Source organism: Neomonachus schauinslandi, chromosome 4, assembly GCF_002201575.2.
Source record: "Neomonachus schauinslandi chromosome 4, ASM220157v2, whole genome shotgun sequence".
Classification (NCBI taxonomy): Eukaryota; Metazoa; Chordata; class Mammalia; order Carnivora; family Phocidae; genus Neomonachus; species Neomonachus schauinslandi.
In genome coordinates, this window is record NC_058406.1 from 29,705,257 (window position 1) to 29,725,256 (window position 20,000).

Sequence of the window (20,000 nt, forward strand, 5' to 3'; positions counted from 1 at the left end):
GGAATGCAGAGAGCTTCTCTGATTGGACAGCAAGCGTGTACGCACATGGTTCCCACAGAAAAAACAAAGTGTGCTGTAGCCTTCTAGAACGTGGGCCTCCAAGATGCTTTTCCCTTAGCTTCTGTCTGTTTTCACCCTTCTTTCTGTGGATGCTTATCCTTCACCCAGATCAATGTAGGAGCCATTTGATCGGAGGGATTAAATGATGGCATCCTTCAGAATCGGTCTATATCTGTGCCCCTAGTCTTTTCCTTCTCCAGCCATGGAAACTCCATATTTGATCCCCACTATTTTTCCAGTCTTATTTCCTCTATGGACCACCCACCCACTCCATCCACTCATCCCAAACACTCCTTATACATTTTGCCTATTTCTACCCAAACCTCAAGGTTTGATTCAAGTCCCGTGTCTTCCCCAAAGCCTCCTTGATCTACCCAGCTCACTACTTCTCCTGTTCTCCTAAACCACTTAAGATGTGTAACTCATTTGGCCTTTATCATAGACTGCCAAACTTTGGTGTTTTCTGATTCTGTGCATTTGACCTATCTCTAATCTCAATAAATTCATTTTTGTGTCCCTCAAAGTAGTTAACATATTGGTGTGCATATACTTGGAGATTAGTGACTGACTGGATGAGTGCTCTTTATTTCTCATAAGCCATGTGAGCTCTGGGATTCAAAAATGCTGTCTACTTTGCAAGACTTGAGGCAAATCCTGTGAATCCTGAGAAATTCTAATTCTAGCCTAGATTCCTCCCCTCTCCTTGCCTGTGGATTCCCTTCCTTCTCTACTAGTTAGCATATATTAAAGGAACACAATTTCACTTTGATATTAGCCTGAACGAAACAAAGAAAGAAATCTGCTACTTCAAGTGCACTTAAGGAAAGCCAGATCCTGAAATATTGTCTTGTAGTTGTTATCCATCACGTTAGAGTCATTGTCACCAACCCGATTAGTTCACGGCTAGGAAGAGTCTTCATATTTCATGCAACTTAGTGTAGTAAAAAAGAAAAAAAAATGGAATGAGTTTGAGTCAGAAATACCCAGCTTTGAATTCTGGCTCTATCATTTACTAGCTGCGTGACCTTGGGGGAAATTACTTAACCTCTCTGTAGAATTGCTTTAACTATAAAATGTGAAATGGTAAATCATACCTTTAGAGTTTTTATGAGAGTTAAATGAAATGTTATAGATGAAAGCACTAGGCATATATTAAGTGCTCAGTAAATGAAAATAATCTCTTATTTTTAAAAAAATGTATCCAGGCATACAAATTAGAATATTATGAAATCTTTTTAATAAGAAGTTACACCCTTTGTGCCAAGAGATAATTATTCTCCAGAAGATTTGCTCTAAGGCCCAGTACCCGATTAGATTAGTTCTTTCTCTTCTTGGAAAAATGGAAATTATGAGGGTACAGTAAAATTAGCTCAGTGGCAGCCGTGAAACAAGTGGATGGACAAATAGCTTTCCTGAGCAGTTTTTTGTGGGGAACAAGTGTAGAGCTGGTTTCTAACCTTAGAGTTGCAGTATATAGGCAGTGTAGGTCATGACTCGTAACACAAATTTAAACATACTTTATGTACACATACATACATACACATGTTTGCTTACTTACTCATTAACTTGTTAACTTATTCATATCAAAATCCCACAGCCAGCATGTTTTTCTGAGACCATTTTGACCTTGGCTTATGTGCTCTACAAATCAGTGTTATTTTCATATCATTAACCAGAATTAACCAGAAGCCATTACCAGCTCAGTGACTTCCCCAGTAACTCAGAGTTACCCATCAGATCAGCTTTCATGACCTCAGGGTCCTTGGCCTAATTAGCTTTTAACATAGACCATGTTATCTTCTTCTGTTGCCATACAATGGCAAGTACCAAGTCAGCCTCTTTGGGAGAGACACCTCTTAATATTAATCAGTCTTTAATTAAAACACTGAGGTGTGAGGGGAAAAGGTATCAGCTTAGTTTCAGAGGAAAGCAGCTTAAAAAACACAGATACACTTAATCTCTGTGCCAAGCATATATACCAAATCCAGATAGTTTTACAGAAAAGCTTTAATCCTTCACAGTTTCAGCAGACATGTTTTTAATATTCGGTTATATGTATATATGAGTCAAGGGAAGAAGATGCTAAGAATTCAAAGAAATTGAACTTCTCTGAGGCCTCCTCTAGCTTGAATTCATTGCATCTAAGTGACCCATTTAATGTCTCTGTCATCTTGCAGTTCGTTCCCAGAGGAAAAGCTCTGATTTGGGTCTAGTCCTTTACATTCAAACCTAAGTTGGTTGTTTATTGATCGATGGTAAGAATTGCTTTGGTAGGGGCACCTGGGTGGCTCAGATGGTTAAGCGTCTGCCTTCGGCTCAGGTCATGATTCCAGGGTCCTGGAATGAATGTTTACGTTTTCAAATAGTTTCTTCCCCTTTGCTACTATTTTATAGGACAATTATGCCCTCAGGAATACAAGACTAACGCTACAGCATTATTTTAAGTTTATATTATCCTTAACCTCTACCTCCTATCTGGTGAGTTGTGAAGTCCAAATATTCTGTCTCTGTGATTTCCTTCACAGCTCCCTTCCTGATTTTCATGAGTTCAGGCTTTTGTTACCTCTTGACTGAACTGCAAAGTCCTCCTGATTGCTCTACCTTCAGTCTCCCCCATCTACAGCTTATTCTGTACATACACCAATGCAGTATCATCAGACGTAAGCTCAAATCTTAACAGCCTGGATTTTCAATAGCTATGCTACTTTGGACAAGTAAGTTTACCACCTCAAGCTTCATTTATAATTTAAGAATTTGGATTTTTAAAATGAGATCATGTATATTAAATGGCAGTTTAATGAGCACCCAGTCCCAGATTCTTGGGAAACTTTCCTCACACCACTCAGTAACTCTCATGAGCCCCTAGTAAGTTTAAATAAGTAAATCTCAATATCATAATGGTTTTCTGAATAAAGCATAAATTCGTGCTTGGCATTCAAGGGCCTTGATGAACTGGCCTTGAGCTACTTACCCTTCTGACCTCTCGTTTTTCCCTTTCATACACCCTGTACTTAAGCCATGCTGACTTTGAATTTGCTTCTTTAGGGTCCCTGTCTCTAGCATTTCACTTAGAAATCTTGTCTTCACCATCCCTACATATCCACATCCTAGTGAGTAAATGTAATTCCCTCCATTAAGCCTTCCCTGACTTCCCCTGCCTTCGTTCCCTCCACTCTTCTGTCCAGTCTTTTCTAATTCGCAGAGCCCCGTGCTTTTGTCATTACTATCTTGTTGAGTGGCTAAAAGAGGGATTAATACACTGTCTTTTGGAAAGTCTGCAAGCAGGAAAGGGCTCACAGGGGTCATGAGAGTTCCTGCAGAGTGTGTGGAAAGTTTTCTCATGGGTTTGGAAATACATGTGAGCTCACAGAGCATCAAAATCCTTAGTATCCCATTTAAAAGAAGCTTCACATCACGTTGTATTGCTTAATGAGCCACTCTGTAGCCATCTTTATGTAATAAAAACACCTTAGGATGCTAGTTACTGATGCCCAACAGGTACAGACTAATACTGTGGAGTTTCCACTTGCCACTAAATAAATGCTTGTAAAGTCTAGCGAGCCTAAGATGAAAGGCATTTTGTAGATTTAAAATGTGCAAGATGTAACCAGTCTTCTGTATCCCCCTCTAATCAGAACTAATCCTCCAAGACAGAGGTGCATGAAAAGGCATTAAAGAATCTGGGGAAGTGTGGATCTGGGTCTCCAGATTGTCCTAATGGGGCTGTCCTAATGTGGTTTAAGATTGGAGCAAAGGCAAAATGTTGGGTTCAAAACTTGGAGAGGGAGCTGTGTTAGGGTGTGAGGAGACTCCACCCAGCTGTCTTTAATTAAGAAGAAAGCAGGAAGGGCCAGGATTGTTCTTTCTAATAAGTTCACTGAAAGAAAATCTGACCCCAAATTTCGTTCTTAGGAATTTCAATATAAGTAGAGAATTCTTTGAACTCTGTAATCAACTAACTGGAAACTAATTTGAAATTTGGCTTCAGCACTTATATTGGTGGTTATAGGAGTGGGGGAAGCATCCAAAGAGGTTCTCTGGAGCTCCCTGTACTTGTCTTTTAAAAAGTTTACACACGGCATGTGAAATGAACAGATGCTTTTTTTGTTGGAGCTATCAGGGTAACAAGAGGCTGAAAGCTATATCAGGTATTTATTTCAGTCACTGAGATGGCATTGGCAGAGTTCCACATACCAAAACTAAAGAGAAACTCATGAACACATTAAAAAAAAAAGACATGGAGGAAAGAGCCTGTGCTTCCTTTCCTGATTTCTTCCTAAACACATACTGATGATAAAAAAGGAGCAGTGCACTCAGATAGCACTCTCTGGCTTCTTTTTTTGTGGTGGGAGAGAGAATTGGGCAACTTTATGTAATCCTTTCTATAAGACTGTGTTTGAATTTTGGGGAGATTTCGATATAATAGTCTCTTAACACTTTAGTGAGAGAGTGTAACTTAAGCCAATAAATACTTCGAATTTGAACTTCATAGTTGTTAAAATGCCCTCCTTATTTATATTACAATATGGAGCATTTGGCCAGAGTAGTGAGAATAAGGTAGATAGATAGGTGTGGGGAGGGATTAAGAAGACTGAATTAGTTGGCACCTGACTTGGTGAGGAAACAGGAAAGGAATTTCTGGCCATGAAGTTTGTGATTCCACATCAAGATCATTCTTTATAATGGAATAACCACCCACCCTAGTCAAGAGCCAGAATTCCTCAGATTCTTCCAACCAGAGGGGCCTGGCACACTAAACAGTCTGTTATGATATCTGAACACTTAAGTGAGTGTATTTGGCCAGGGAGACTTGCTAGTGAAATTGATCTTGCCTTCCCTGGGTTTTTCCAGTTGTACTGAATAATTAAAGGAAAATTAAGACCCAGATTCCCTGAAATGTTAAGTATCAGATCTGGAAGCTGATCGTACCCTAGGATCACAGTGTGTCAGAGTTAGAAGGGACCTTAAAATTCATCCTGAACAAACTGATTGAGGATTTGTTTCCCCAAATCTTTGCCAAATGATTGCATGAATTTCTGCTCAAACACCTCCAGGGTCAGGAAAGTCATCACTCTAGGGGACACTCTATTCTTTGAATAGCTGTGAAAAAGCTTTTTGTTGGTTCCAAATCTGCCCTTGGATCTTAGTGTGCCAGCTTAAAGAGACATCCAGAACAAGCCTCCTTCCTCCCACATCCCAGCCCTTCAGATACTTCACGTTGATCACATTGCCTGGAACCTTCTCTAGGTCAAGCATTCTTGGTTCTTTCTACTGTTTGTTCCTCAGGGGACAAGGTTTCTAGTATCTTGTAGTATAGGACCAGGAAGACTCAGGATTCTGGTATGGCTTCTTTAAAACTTTTAGAACTAAAGAAAAAGTTAGAAAGGCTATCAAGGCACAATCTAGTCTATCCCCTTCCCCTTCAGTTTACAGATGGGGAGATAGTCCTTTGGATTTGAGAGGGCAGAATTGATCAGCAGTCTCTTTTGAAGTGAGAAATGAAGTGTAACACATTTTGCCAGTAAACGGTCTTTTTTGAGTTTCTTAATTCTTTAAGAACTCATGACCCCGAGATCAAGAGTGGCATACATGCTCTACCGACTGAGCCAGGCAGGCACCCCTTTAGTTGCTGAATTCTGACCAAAGGCTTCAGCCCACACCTCATTTTTGCCAAGGACCTCTTTGGCTCTCTAAGTTAAGCCTAAGGCTCAGCTCGGGGGTTCACTGCCAGATCTCCATGTGCCAACTATTGGCTTCACTCACTGTTTGTGTAAAGGATAGAAATAACTTTTACAAGGTTTAACCATCTATATTGACCACATGGTTCAAAAGAGATTCAGAAATTTGAATAGACTTTGTTGCTTTTCCTTCATAAAATCAGAAAATGACCATCACAAAGGTAGCAGAGTATTGCACCCCTTCAGAAATGCAGCTGTCTCTGTTGGACAGTTTCCTGGGTTGCCCTTTGAACTTCCCTGGTTTAAATAAGTCACCAGGTGATTAGATGGCTTTTCTAAAAGCCAAAAACTGTGGCCCGGATTGTTTCTCTCTCGTATTTTCCGTTTTGAGACTTGAAATACAGACGCATGCTTTTGAGCTGGCTCCAGGGAGGCTCAGGTTTCCTTGGATGTGCGCAGCAATAAAGGAGCCCAGGTGTTAGGGCGTGGGTCTCTGCTGCCTGCGTCTCCACCGCCCCGCCCCCCCTTCCTCAGTCATTGCCACCTCTCAAGTCTGCGGGCAGAGCAATTCTGGTGGGAGGATGGACCGAGACCTGATGTACTGGAGAAGGGAAAGAGAGAAGGTGCCTAGAGTTCATCCAATAACTTGGCCTCTGGGCGTAACAGAATGCCTTCGGACACCGGAAAGTGCCGGGTTTAAGGCTAGTGTTCTTGGGCCCGGCAGGGGCGCGCTAAAGGTGACATTGGAGGGACTAGGACAGACATTGGAGGGACTAGGACATTGGAGCTGGAGCCGAGAGCCATGCTTGCAGCCCGCGGCAACCGACGCGACCCCGCCGGCAGATGGGGCCCCGAGCGGCCCCTGCCAGAACCCGCTGGCTGTGGGGAGGCGGGGGCGCCCCTCTGGGTTCGCTCGCCCTTGGGCTGGGCTCGGAGCCCGGCGGGTCGGGACGCTGGCTGGGGGGGTGCGGGGGCGGTGGCAGGGGGTCGGGCCAGAGGGAAGAGGGCGGGGCTTTCCTTTGTCAGGGGATTTGCGCGGCGCGGCCAAGCCTCGCGCGGGTACCGCCCCCCTCCTCTCGCCCTCTCTGGGGGCGGGGCTCTCCCTCGGGCCCTGGGGCGCGGTGGGCGTGGGCTCTGTGAGCCGAGCGGCTGGAGCCCCGGCTTCCTGGCCCCGAACCGCGCGGAAGCGCCGCCCCCTCCGCCTCGGCCTCCAATCCTCTCCGCCGCCCCCTTCCTCTCGGCTCGGGTCGCTCCTTTTCCCTGCCCCCGCCACGGCTCCGCCTCCGCCCTCCTCCCCTTGGCTCTCCGCGTCGCGCTCCCGGGCTTCCAGGGGGGCTGCCCGGGCGGGGCGGGGCGGCGCGGCGCGGCGGCGCGGGGAAGGGGGAGGAGAGCCGCCCGCGAGCCCAGCACTTGCAGCGAGCGGCGGGTGAGCGGGCCGCTCTGTGCGAGGGAGGAGGGCTCGCCCCCGCCCGGCCCGAGCGGAGCCTTTTGTTCCCAGCCAGAAGTTTGCATGCCGGGACCGTGACAGCTGCGGGCGGGGAGGACGGCGGGGCCGCGGGGCCGGCGGTGGCGGAGAATAGAGGCGGCTGCTTGACATGCAGCCCACGACGCGGCGGCTGCGGACCGGGGACTGGCGGCGGCGGGGGAGGCGGCGCCCACAGCACGCGGGACTCAGCTGCCGGAGGGACAAACTAACTTCCTGAGCGCGGGACTGGAGGCCGGCGCAGCCCGGAGCCACCTGCCAGCCTGCGGTGAGGCATCCCTGGCCCTCGGGGCGCGCGGCACGGTGCGGGGGAGTGGGCCGCGCTGAGCGAGCCCTTGGAGCGGCCCTCGGCCGCTGCTGCAGCCTGCCGGCCTCTCAAAGGCCCGGCGCCGGGCTCCACTCGCCTGGTTTTGCGGCCACAGCGCAGGGCTGTTCTGGGAGCCACAACAATGCCATGATGTTTTGGAGACAGGAAGCCCCAAGCTGGCCCCGAATGAAGGACTTCCTGTGTTTAAAGTTGCAGGAATATCCGCCGACCAGCGCAGTTCAAATGCAAACACCCGAACTAGGGAGGACGAAGGGCTAATTCAGACCAGCTGGACTCTCCAGGACTGGAACTGAGGATAAAATGAAAGGAATTCTTAGGAGCTTGGGCCATTCTTGAAGACTGGGGAGGCTGTGCCATTGTTATTAAAGGACACAATTGGTATAAAGCGTCTTCCAACTCTGGGTGAGGAGTGGAACTAGATTCTGAAAAAGACTTGTCAGTATCAGATGGGGGTTTTTTTGTTGTTTTTTACTGACTGAATTAGAAACAGCAGTGCTCTTAAAAGACACACAAAAGAAGCCATACAAGGAATTATTTTGTTTGTTGACTAAATTATACCACTTAACTGTCTGCAACTATGAGGCTGTTAGCCTGTGAGGAAAAAGCTGTTTCTTTTAGAGCTTCTCCCAGAATGGTTTCAGAGTTGGACTTGCAGGCCTTTCTGGAGGGCAGATCCAATTGGTGGTCCCCGGTTGTGAACATGTAAAAGGATTTTTAACTTATGCAGAATGCATTTTTGGGTAACCGGTGAAAAACTTTTAAAAGGTTGATGTTTCATCTTGATTGAAAAAGTATGGGTAAGCCACTCAGCAGGCCAGACTGTTTAAGGCAGAACCCCACCTGCCTGGGGAAAGGAGAGGAAGAAGATGGCTATATAGAGGATTGTTACGTTCCACAGCGATCTATATATGATACAATGAGGATAAATGAACAAATTGACCAGGGGTCAAAGCTTAATCAGACATCAAAAAGCACCATGGAAAAGATGGAAGGAGGTACTATATCCAGCAATGGTACGTTAGGAGCAGCATCTAATGTTTTTGAATCTAGAGCCCCAGAAGGCAAAAAGCTGGATGAGAGGATAATATTTGATGCACTAAAGTTAAGCAGCGATGTGCAGAAGTCAGCACCCGTGCCACCCAGAAGGCGACCAAATGCAGAACGCAAAGATAATGTTAACAGGAGATCATGGAAGTCCTTCATGCCACCCAATTTCCCAGAATTTGCAGAAAGGATAGAAGCTTCTCTCAGTGAGGTTTCAGAAGCTGGGGCTTCAAATCCTTCCTTGCAAGAGAAGAAGGAATCCAGTTCTGCATTAACAGAAAGTTCTGGTCATTTGGACCACAGGGAACCTCAGTCAGAGTCAGTGACTCTGGAACATGTGTCCAAATCCATAGATACTCCAGAAGTGCAGGATGTGAAAAATTTAAGCGGGGAGTGCCAAGACTTCAGATTGCAGCCACACAGGGAGCGCTCTCCCCATGAATTCCAGCCTCTAGAATCAGAAGCTGCAGCTGCAAGTGGTAGCACAGATGTAATGCAGGAACACAGATTCTCAAGTGCAACCTGGCCCAGAGCCATGAAAAGTTTGGCTAAGGGAGGCTTCAGCGAGAAGCAGCACCCCCTTGGGGACACAGCCTGCACTGTGGAACTGCCGCCTCTCTCCCCTTGCCTGAGTGAAGAGCTATTGGATCCAGAATTGCATATTCTCATAACTCCCAGCCTGAGAGAGAAAACAGAGTCTGAGCTAAAGTTTGAGGAGGATGAGCGATGGATCATGATGGAAGCTGAGGAGGAGTGGGAGGGAGAGAAACTGTCAGAGAGAGGAAAGATTTTTCTAACGGCAGATGAGAAAAAGAACAGCCTGGCAGATATTTTTGAAGGACGAGAACAAGCAAACACTTTAGCAGTGGCAGAGGATGGGACCGATTGCTCAGCTGCTGTCTTGAGAACTGTTGACCACCTAGCTCTTGGTCAGATTTGTTGCTCTGATGACCTACAGTCAGCTAAGAACCATTTGGCTTCTGTTCTCGAGGATACACCTCTGGATTACAGTTGTGTTCTCACAGGTGAGAGTGCTGTAGGGGAGCTGACAAACAGAACTGCTCAGGGGCTGGAGGGTCTTGTTTCCGACTTAGAATGTACTGTTGGTCCTCTTGATTCAGAGCAGCTCTCTGACACAGATTCAGTGCAGATGTTTCTTGAACTTGAAAAGGAGTGTTTATGTGAAGAAGGAGTAACTCCTCTAGCTGAGCTAGAGAATCAAGCCTCTTCTGAAGGGCTGGCCCCATCCCAGGATGCAGAAAATGCACTTGTAATTAGTCATTTTCCAGGGGCTGCCTTAGAAGAGGAACGCATGGGCCTTTTAAATGTAAGGGTAAAAGACTCTGATACTGGATTGGATTGTGACTATTTTAATGCCCTGGATTCTTCTCAGGTGCCTAATGCTATGGAACTTATTGTCTGCTCTGATACCAGGAGAGACACTTCCACTGTTAGTGAGGAGGAGCGTGAAAAAGTGCCTTCTAGCCCCGAGACTGTAGGGGAATTTAATTTCAGACACCCAGCTGATCTGGAGTCACTGGGAAAGCTTGACCCAGGAGGACTGCCCAACTCTGATCACAGGGCTTCCCAGGAAGACGACTTATCAGGCTTTGTAGCTGAGCTGGCCAAAGAAAATGGCAGTTTGTCCCAGGTAGACTGCAGTCACCCTGAGGGGAATGTTGAAGAGTGTGTTGAGAGGGTCCCCCTCAGTCGTGCTTTTAGCTATGAACTAACAGATGTTATCTCAGGACCTGAAGTAGAGGTGTTCTCATGTGATTCACATTTACTAACAGATGAGATTCATTTGGAAAGTGAGAAAGGAGCTATTAATCGAGAAAAGAGCAGTCTGACTTCCTTGGGAAACGTGGATCCTTGTGAATTGTCCAAGGAGAAAGTTTGTGATGAGGGTGGGGAGGGGCAAGAGCTGGGATATGAAGCCAGGCTTTTGGAGGATCAAGCCCCAGCGTATGTTCACAGAGCCTTCCCAGAGCAGATCTTCCAGGATCTCCAGAGGAAGTCCGCAGAGTCAGATACTCTGAATCTGCCCCTGCTGGTTGGTGGACTGAGACAGAGCGGAGATGGAGTGGAAACTGTAAATGATACAAAGCCCGAGCTGAACGTGGCATCATCGGAGGGCGGGGAGACAGAAATGAGAGATTCAGAATCATTGCTGAGTATCTTTCTGGAGGAACAAGTTACCAGGGCTAGTAGTGCTGAGCCCATTTTGGAGGGATGGATACCCATCCCACAGAAGCCTGCCCCAGGGGCTGCAGTGCTCGGCCCAGAGGAGGGTGTCCCGGATGCTGCGGTGCCTGCCCCAGAGGGAGCTGCTGTGGCTGCTGCAGTGCCTTTCCCGGGGGAAGACGTACCAGTTGCTTCGGTGGCCACCATAGAGGCACGTGTCCCAGTTGCTTCAGTGGTCACTGTAGAGAAGGATATGCTGGCTGCTGCCCCAGCTGTTGCAGTGCCTGCTTCTGAAGGGACTGCTCCAGCTGCTGCAGCGACCATCATGGAGAAGGATGCACCAGCTGTTGCAGAACCCACCACAAGGGATGACATCCCAGAGGGATCTGTCACCCCAGCTGCTACAGTGCCCACCCCGGAGGAGCCTGCAGCCCCAGCTGTTAGAGCACCCACCCCGGAGGAGCCTGTCACCCCAGCTGATAGAGCAACCACCCCGGAGGAGCCTGTCACCCCAGCTGTTAGAGCGCCCACCCCGGAGGAGCCTGCAGCCCCACCTGTTAGAGCACCCACCCCAGAGGAGCCTGTCACCCCAGGTGATAGAGCGCCCACCCCAGAGGACCCTGTCACCCCAGCTGATAGAGCGCCCACCCCGGAGGAGCCTGTCGCCCCAGCTGATAGAGCGCCCACCCCGGAGGAGCCTGTCGCCCCAGCTGTTAGAGCGCCCACCCCGGAGGAGCCTGGCGCTCCAGCTGTTAGAGCGCCCACCCCGGAGGAGCCTGTCACCCCAGCTGTTAGAGCGCCCACCCCGGAGGAGCCTGCAGCCCCAGCTGTTAGAGTGCCCACCCCGGAGGAGCCTGTCACCCCAGCTTCTGCAGTGCCTGCTATGGAGGAAGTGTTCCCTGCTGGTGTACCCTTCCTGGGAGATACTGCCCACACTGATTCAGTGCCTATCTCAGAAGAAGAAACTTCTGTTTTAGAGGAGGCTTCCCCTGCTAGAATGTGGATCAAGGAGGACCTTGATTCCCCAGGATTTGGAATAAAAGAGGTAACTGGCACGGTGCTGCATGGGAAAGTGCCTCTGGCTGCAACTGATGGATTAAAGTCAAATGAGGTAATTGTTGCTCATTTCGTTGGGAAAGGATCTGGGGAGTAAAGTGAGATTTGCAAATTCTCTGAGTTAGCAGTGATTAGAAAGGACATAGTCCTTACTTTGGTTCTCTTTGGGGCACTGGGCTTTTCTGGTCTTTCTATTGCATTTATGAGGAGAATGTGTTTTTCATTTGGTGAAAAACTTTACAATTCGTACTCTGTTTTGTTTTTTTCAGTGATAAGCCAAGCCCAAGGAAAACAGGGATGTAAACAGTTGTTGGTTTACATTTTGGAAAAGATTATTAGCAGGGAAGGTGATTCCTCTTTTGAAAATGGCAGTGAGCATGATCTGTCCTAAATCAAGAGGCTATTTTTTAATCAGTGATGTCAGAAGTGAGGTTGGAGCTGGAGTGTGGGCTTCAGTCAGAGAACTGGGATACTTTTTAGCACTTGGCAAGTTAGATGTCCTGAATCTCCAGTTTGCTCATTTATGAAGGCAGAATCCTGTGAGGATAATGAGATAACCCATGGAAAACACCAAGTGTATAAGATTTCAGTCACTGTCAATATCCTCCCCTTTTTCTTCCACAGAGCTGTTGGTTAGTTGAAAGAATTCACCAGAACAGGTTGGGTGAAAGCAATGTTTAGAAGTATGAATAACAGCTTTTTAATACAAATGTGTGTTTCTTAAAGCCAGAATAAGGTATAACAATGTTTACGAAAAGAGATATTTTAGCCATCTCATTAAACTTTGTGTCCTGAAGCAAGTCACTCTTTTTTTCTTGGAACTCTTGTTTCCTAATCCATTAAGTAAGGGAATTGGATTAAATGTCCTCCTGCCTCTCTCTTAGCTCCAAGGTTCTGAGATTCTTAATGTTAGAGAATGGAATGTGTTAGGAAACTGATGGGAACAGTGTTCACATCCTTGAGCACTCCTAGTCAAAGACACTTAAGATTGGCTGCTTTCTACAGTTCACTGCCCCAGTGTCATTTGGTCATTGGTAGGGAATGAAGGAGGTAGAAGTTTCATCTATCTAATACAATTGGGGATTACTGAGTACAGAGGTGATTTTTATTTTATACCATCCCCAAGGCCCATAACAGTGCCTTCCTTGTAGTAGGCATTCACTGTTGACTGACGGAGTGAACGTCAGTCTCCTGAATATCCGTGGTTGCTACAGAGAGATGGGTTCTCACATCCACCCCATGGCAGAGCCTTTCTGGGCAGCCTTGTTGGCTAAAGCACCAATTAAACCTGCAGCTACCAACAACGAAAAGTCATTTTGATTGCAGGTCACAAGCTGCCAACTTTGCTACAGGTCCTCCTGTTTAGCTGAGTGGTGGTGGTGTCACCTTGGGCTTAACCAAATATTTTGTAATGTAGCATCCCATGAGGCTATAATGCATCACCTTTCAGATTGATGGAATGATTCCGTTTTCTGAGTTTTACTGAATTTGGGAGTGACACCGGGATCCCAGAAGTCACAGGCATTCTTTTTTTTTTTTTTAAGATTTTATTTATTTATTTGACAGAGAAAGACACAACGAGAGAGGGAACACAAACGGGGAGTGGGAGAGGGAGAAGCAGACTCCCCGCCGAGCAGGGAGCCCGATGCGGGACTCGATCCCGGGACTCCAGGATCATGACCTGAGCCAAAGGCAGTCGCTTAACCAACTGAGCCACCCAGGCGCCCTGGCAGGCATTCTTGATTATACAGAATTTTTTTAGTATAAAGCCTGCAGCAATAATCAATGAAATACAGGAATTAAATTTGTAAGGAGCTGATCAAATCTGCATAAAGGAAAAGTTCAGAGGACTCCTTAATATCAGTCTCAGATCTGTTTCCTCACCTACAAAATTAGTAAATGGGGCTAGATAATTTCTGAGGATCCCTCCCGCTACAGGGGGTAATCATTTTATGAAATACTGCCTGATAAAATGACAGGAGAAGGCAGTGGTGGGTTGCAAGGTTGTCTATCATCTTTGAAGTGTGGTCACTTTATGGAATATCTGCAGGTAAGCTAATGTCTGCATTTGTGTACAAAAGAAGAAGTCTAAGCCATTGCCCCAGCCAGGATGTTAACCGATAAGAATGCAGAGGGGCTATTTTGAAAATATTCACTGAAATAAAACACATACCATTATAGAGGTAACATGACTATACAGATTTTGCTAAACTGGTGAAATATTATTGAGAAAAAGTTTTTCCAAGATGAGAGCTGTATGGATTTCATTTCTTCACAAAGGGTTCCTAGAGGCAACTGAACCTGTCATTTTACTACATAAACACTTAGAACTCAGCAAGGGATCATACCCAAAATGTGATTTAGATTTTGTGTGTCTTTGGGTATATACAAATGCACACATGTATACATAATTAAAATAGATACAAATTTTCTCTTTAAGATTTTATTTATTTGAGAGAGTGTGTGCATGCTCAGGAGCACATGAGGGGTGGGGGTGGGCAGAGGGAGAAGCTGAGCAGGGAAGCCCAACACTAGGGACACGGGCTCCATCCCAGGACCCTGGGATCATGACCCCAGCTGAAGGCAGCTGCTTAACCAAATGAGCCACCCAGGTGCCCTGATATAAATTTTCTAATAGTATTAACGAGTGATTGGTAGAAGAACCAAAATGCTAGAACTTGTTTGCTATCCCTTTAGTGGGATCCTACGCCCACTGAGAGCAATCTGTGGTTATTTAAACCCTCTTCTCTTTTGCAGACTTTCTCAGTCTTATTTCAATGGAAGGCAAAAAATCTTTTGTATAAAATTAGGGGTTCTATAAAATTCAGAATTTACAAGAAAGTCTTTTAAAGCAAAAATTGGAGAGCCCTACAATCTTAGCTCAGTGTTTGAATACTCAGCTGATCGGCAGAACCTTCCTAAATTTGTTTGCCTTGCCTAATTCCATTTTTATACAAGTATTCATTCATTCACTGGAAAAATATTTATTGCATACCTACTCTGTGCCAGGTATTGGGGCTCCTGCAGTGAATAGGATTGGCATAGTCCTTGCCCATGTGGAACTTATACTATATTAGCAGAGGCAGATATTAAGCAAAAAGGACACAAATACAGGAGCACCTGGCTCGCTCAGTCAGGAGAGCATGTGATTCCCCCCCCCCCCTAAGATTTCTTTATTTCAGAAGGAGAGAGAATCCCAGGCACACTCCATGCTGAGTGTGGAGCCCCACACAGGGCTCGATCCCACGACCATGAGATCACGACCTGAGCCAAAACCAAGAGTCAGATGCCCAACTGGCTGTGCCACTTAGGTGCCCCAGAAGATCATGGGTTTGAGCCCCACATTGGGTGTAGAGATTACTAAAAAAAATAAAATAAACTTGAAAAAAAAGACACAAATATATAGTTGCAAATCACAACAAATTTTTTGAATAAAAAATAAAGGCTATAACAAATAATGGGTATTTATATAACTGTGTCAGGGAAAGGATTTTAAAACTAAAACCTGAAGGTTGATAGAAGTTACTTAAGCAGGGCGCCTGGGTGGCTCAGTTGGTTAAGCGACTGCCTTCGGCTCAGGTCATGATCCTGGAGTCCCTGGATCGAATTCCGCATCGGGCTCCCTGCTCGGCAGGGAGTCTGCTTTGCCCTCTGACCCTATCCCCTCTCGTGTGTTCTCTCTCTCTCATTCTCTCTCTCTCAAATAAATAAAATCTTTAAAAAAAAAAAGAAGAAGTTACTTAAGCAGAGAGTCAGAGGGAAGAATACTCCAGGCAAAGGAAATGGAAGCTGGGAAGAGCTTGGGGTATTAGGACTCAAAGAAGGCCAAATGGCTAGCCCACTGTGAGCAAGGTTCTGGAGGAGAGCCCTGAAGTAAATCAGGAAAGGTAGGAAGAGGCCACATGATGCGGGGACTAAGAAGTTTTCAAAAGGATCTATACTTTAAAAGCCATGAGAAGCTATTGAAAGATTTATAAGGGCCGGGGGGAGGGGGCGCCTGGGTGGCTCAGTCGTTAAGCGTCTACCTTCGGCTCAGGTCATGATCCCAGGGTCCTGGGATCGAGCCCCGCATTGGGCTCCCTGCTCCATGGAAAGCCTGCTTCTCCCTCTCCCACTCCCTCTGCTTGTGTTCCCCTCTGTCTCTGTGTCTCTCTCTGTCAAATAAATAAATAAAATCTTTTAAAAAAAGGGGGGGGAAATAAAGATTTTAAGTAGGGGAGTGAGAAGATTTCATTTACTTTTTTTTTTTTTTAAAGATTTTGTTTATTTCACAGAGAGAGAGAGCGAGAGCAGGAACACAAGCAGGGGGAGTGGGAGAGGGAGAAGCAGGCTCCCTGCTGAGCAAGGAGACCGATGTGGGGCTCGTGGGGCTCGATCCCAGGATCCTGGGATCATGACCTGAGCCAAAGGCAGACTCTTAACGACTGAGCCACCCAGGTGCCCCGATTTCATTTACATTTTTAAAACATTACTCTCAGCCTAACGATAGAGAAAACCAGTCAACACAGACAGTAAACATTCTCAGCATTGGCTGGAGTTTATAAATCTGAGGTTTATTTTGTCTTCTAATTTATTAGTTTGTCTTAGGATGATTGGCATGAAATAGAGAACACACTGGTTTGCAAAAAAAAAAAAAAACCAAATAAAACAAAAAAATCACACTGGCTGCAGTGTGTGGAGTGCATTATAGGGGATCAAGGACAGAGAAGAGAGAGGCCTGCTAGGTTACTGCAGTTGTCTTCGGTGGCTTGGACTAGAGAGATGTCAGTGGATTTGAAGACAGTTGTTTAGATTCAAGATATGTATTGGAGGTAGAATCAACAAGACCTGATAATGACTTTTATGTAGGGAGGGAGGGAGAAGGAAAGGGAGTTATCAAGGTTGGCTTCTAGTTTGTACAACTGAGTGGATGGGGGCAGTAGTAAATTGTTGATTTAGGGAAGAACAGATTTGGGGGAAGAGGAAAGGAGGAGGTACTGTTCAGTTTTGGAATGGTTAGGGTTTTGAAGTACCCATGATTCATTTTTGGATGTACGGATACACACAGACACACACATATGTACACACACATACATACCATAAGCATCATGGTTAATATTTAAAGCCATGGGAATAGATAGAATTGCCAAGAAGAGAACCTAGGACTGACATCCTCCCCTGATCCCCACCCCCAAAGATGAACATTTGGAGGTCTAGAAGGGAGGAGGAAGAGAGCAAAGGAGATAAAAAAAAAAAAAATGGATCAGGGATGAAAACTGGGAGAATGTGGTATTATCAAAGATAAAAGTATTTTAAGAAGTTCTTTGGGAAATTTTCTGTTTTATGTCCCAGTTGCATCTTACACCCTTGCAATAATTTTACTAGTGTTCTGCACTGGGAAACGTCTGCCAGCTCTGGTTGGTTAATAATATGGCACAGCCCCATTGAAAACTGAGGAGTAGGAATTTTAATGCATCCAAAAGCACTGATTTTGCACAACAGCTTTATTTGGGAGTTGAGAGAAGGGAGCAAGTGTTTTCAAATGTACTTTCTATAACATTCTGTTCACTTGTGTTCAAAATAAATATTTAGATAGTATTTATTTAGAAGTACTATCCTAGATTTTCAAACTTCTGGAAAAAAGTTGAGACAAATACCCATTCCCTGTCAACTTAATCCATGGAGTGGAGGTTGAGAAACAAAGGAATCTCTAATGCTTCTATAGGAAATGTTCATTGACAAAGTAAATGCAAATTTTTTAAAAGAATTAATTCGCTCTGTTATATGAAAGAGATGATTAAGTTATTTAAATATATTTTACTTTTCTCTGTCACGTATGTCACTATCCAATAGAGTTTCTTGCCGAGATGGAGAGATTCTCGGTCTATCCTGCCCAGTACAGTAGGCATGTAGCCGCATACGGCTGTTGACCACATGAAGTGTGGCTAATGTGGTTGAAGAACTGAATTTTTAGTTAAATTTAATTTAAGGAATTTAAATGTCAAGTATGAGACAAGATTTGCTTACTGGATAAAAGGGGGCTCTTCAGTGTGAACTTGACGTCTTCCCTCCTCACTTTCGGTTTTCTTTCTTTGCCTTTCCAACCCCCACACCTACCACCACCACCATTTTGTTGCACCCAAGCAACTGATAACGTTGGAGTTGGTTTTTCCCCCCTCTGTGTTGATTTTCCTGCGTTGAAAACATCTTTAGTAGAAAATGGAATCATAGCACTTGCTTTTTCCGGGAATCATGTTGTTGGGGTAACAGTCATTTTTAGCTGAACCGCCTTGTAGTGTTGCCTAACAAAATATGGTGTAATCAAATTATAGTATAAAATGAAGCCCACTGGTAATTACGTTTGTAGCCTGCCTTCTTTAGTGTTCCCCGGGGCTTTTCCTCCCTGGTGACTCACTTACCCAGCCATAGCCCGTTCTTTCAAGAATCAGTTTCCTAATCCAAGTGTAATCTGTAGTCTCATATAGGCCAAAATTAATCTTAACCCAAGCTTATATTTTTCTTTTACATTTTTGTTCTCTTCCATTTTCTGTCATTCTTTGGCTTTAATTGATTCACCTGTCTCACTGAAACTGAAGGAACATTTTATGGAAGAAAAAAGAATGGCAGTAGATCCAGATTGGGTCTATAAAATGTGTGAAATGTGGCTGATTTTATCCTCTGATAATCGAGAGAAGTATCTTCGAGACAATTATCTATTTCATTCTTTTCCTTAATACCATTAGAGTGTTAAAGTATCATTTTCTTTTGACTCTGTTTCCTTTTAGAAATGTCTAGGGGCACCTGGGTGGCTCAGTGGTTAAGCGACTGCCTTCAGCTCAGGTTATGATCCCCGGGTCCTGGGATTGAGCCCCACAGTGGGCTCCCTGCTCCACGGGAAGCCTGCTTCTCCCTCTCCCACTCCCTCTGCTTGTGTTCCCTCTCTCGCAATGTCTCTCTGTCAAATAAATAAATAAATAAATAGATAAATAGATAAAAAGACAAATAATTCCTAAGTCATAATGGAGTTTATTAACTGCAGTAGAAAGAAACATGCATTGTTTGTTACACTCCTTCACATTGTTTTAAAATTCCATTGTTCAATGATGAACATGGATATACATATTTAAGAATGCTTTATGTATATCTGCATCTCAGAGTATGTGTCTGAAGTTGGTGAGGACATTCCCCAGTATTACGGGCCCATTTCCCTTTGCAATCTCAGGAATATTGCTCCAAGATTATTAGCAGTGTGTGGTCTATGGCCCTGGACCAGAATAGAATTAAATGACCACAGGGGGATTAAACTATGAGGTTGGCGTTTTTCACAACATTAATAATGTTTTGGCTAATTGAGTTATAGTCCTAGTCAAAGAAGAGCATTGCATGTATCAGTGGTAAGCTAAAGCTGTTCCCCAAGGTATTTTTAATCTTAGATACTGGTCATTCGGTATTATCCTTCCCTTGTAGGATTGATATACATCACACTTTTATGATATCTTGAGGCTGATGCTTCTCTTCTCTCTATGGCTTTTTGCATTAAAAATTAAGCAAACAGAAACCAACCAACCAACCACGAATCATTGACTAAAAGACCTAAGTAGTGCCATAACTCTCTGTAATTACTTGTCCATAGGAGGATGTATTGAAATATGAAACCACATGTTTCCTTGATAGTTCCCTGTACAAATGGCTTGTTTTCTCTCTTTTTTTTCCTGCTCCTCCTTTGTTAAATCATAAATCTCCCAAGAATGATCAGTCATTGTGTGATGGAGAGGGTCTGATTGCTGCCTTTAGATTAAATCTTTGGCTTGCAATTATCTAGATGTTTCAGAAAGAGCAGGTGGATCCCCTTCAAATGAAGCTACAGCAGGTGAATGGACTCGGCCAGGGATTGATTCAGAGTGCTGGAAAAAACTGTGACGTGCAGGGTTTGGAACATGACATGGAAGAGATCAACGCTCGATGGAACACACTGAACAAAAAGGCGAGTGGCCAGGGGGTACCTAGTGCCCTGGGGATGGAGGGCTTGGAAAAGGCGCATCTCAACCTGAGGTTTCCCTGCAACCTGAAGGCAAACACAAATTTAACATTTGTAATCTGGAGTTACGGGGGGGGGGGGGGGGGGGGGAGTTTGTATTTAAAAAAAACCCCCCCAAAACCCCCCCTTGGGGGTGGGGAAAGGGGGCCA

The 20,000-nt window shown here is 45.2% G+C and overlaps 2 protein-coding genes across 3 annotated transcripts in view; both read left to right on the forward strand.

Moving 5' to 3' along the window:
- Positions 1 to 20,000, forward strand: part of MACF1 (microtubule actin crosslinking factor 1) — a 338,451-nt gene that overhangs the window by 263,721 nt on the left and 54,730 nt on the right. For both annotated transcript variants that reach the window (XM_044914486.1, XM_044914485.1), the window contains one exon: positions 19,635 to 19,796. In XM_044914486.1, the coding sequence (XP_044770421.1) occupies positions 19,635 to 19,796 (162 nt within the window). The remainder of the gene's footprint in view (positions 1 to 19,634; positions 19,797 to 20,000) is intronic.
- On the forward strand, positions 8,343 to 11,930 carry KIAA0754 (KIAA0754 ortholog). Its single transcript, XM_021684344.2, has one exon. It carries the CDS (start codon positions 8,343 to 8,345, stop codon positions 11,928 to 11,930), a length of 3,588 nt encoding a protein of 1,195 aa, XP_021540019.2.

Excerpts from the sequence above, each read along its gene's own strand:
- KIAA0754 (XM_021684344.2), top strand. The coding sequence starts at position 8,343 with ATGGGTAAGCCACTCAGCAGGCCAGACTGTTTAAGGCAGAACCCCACC.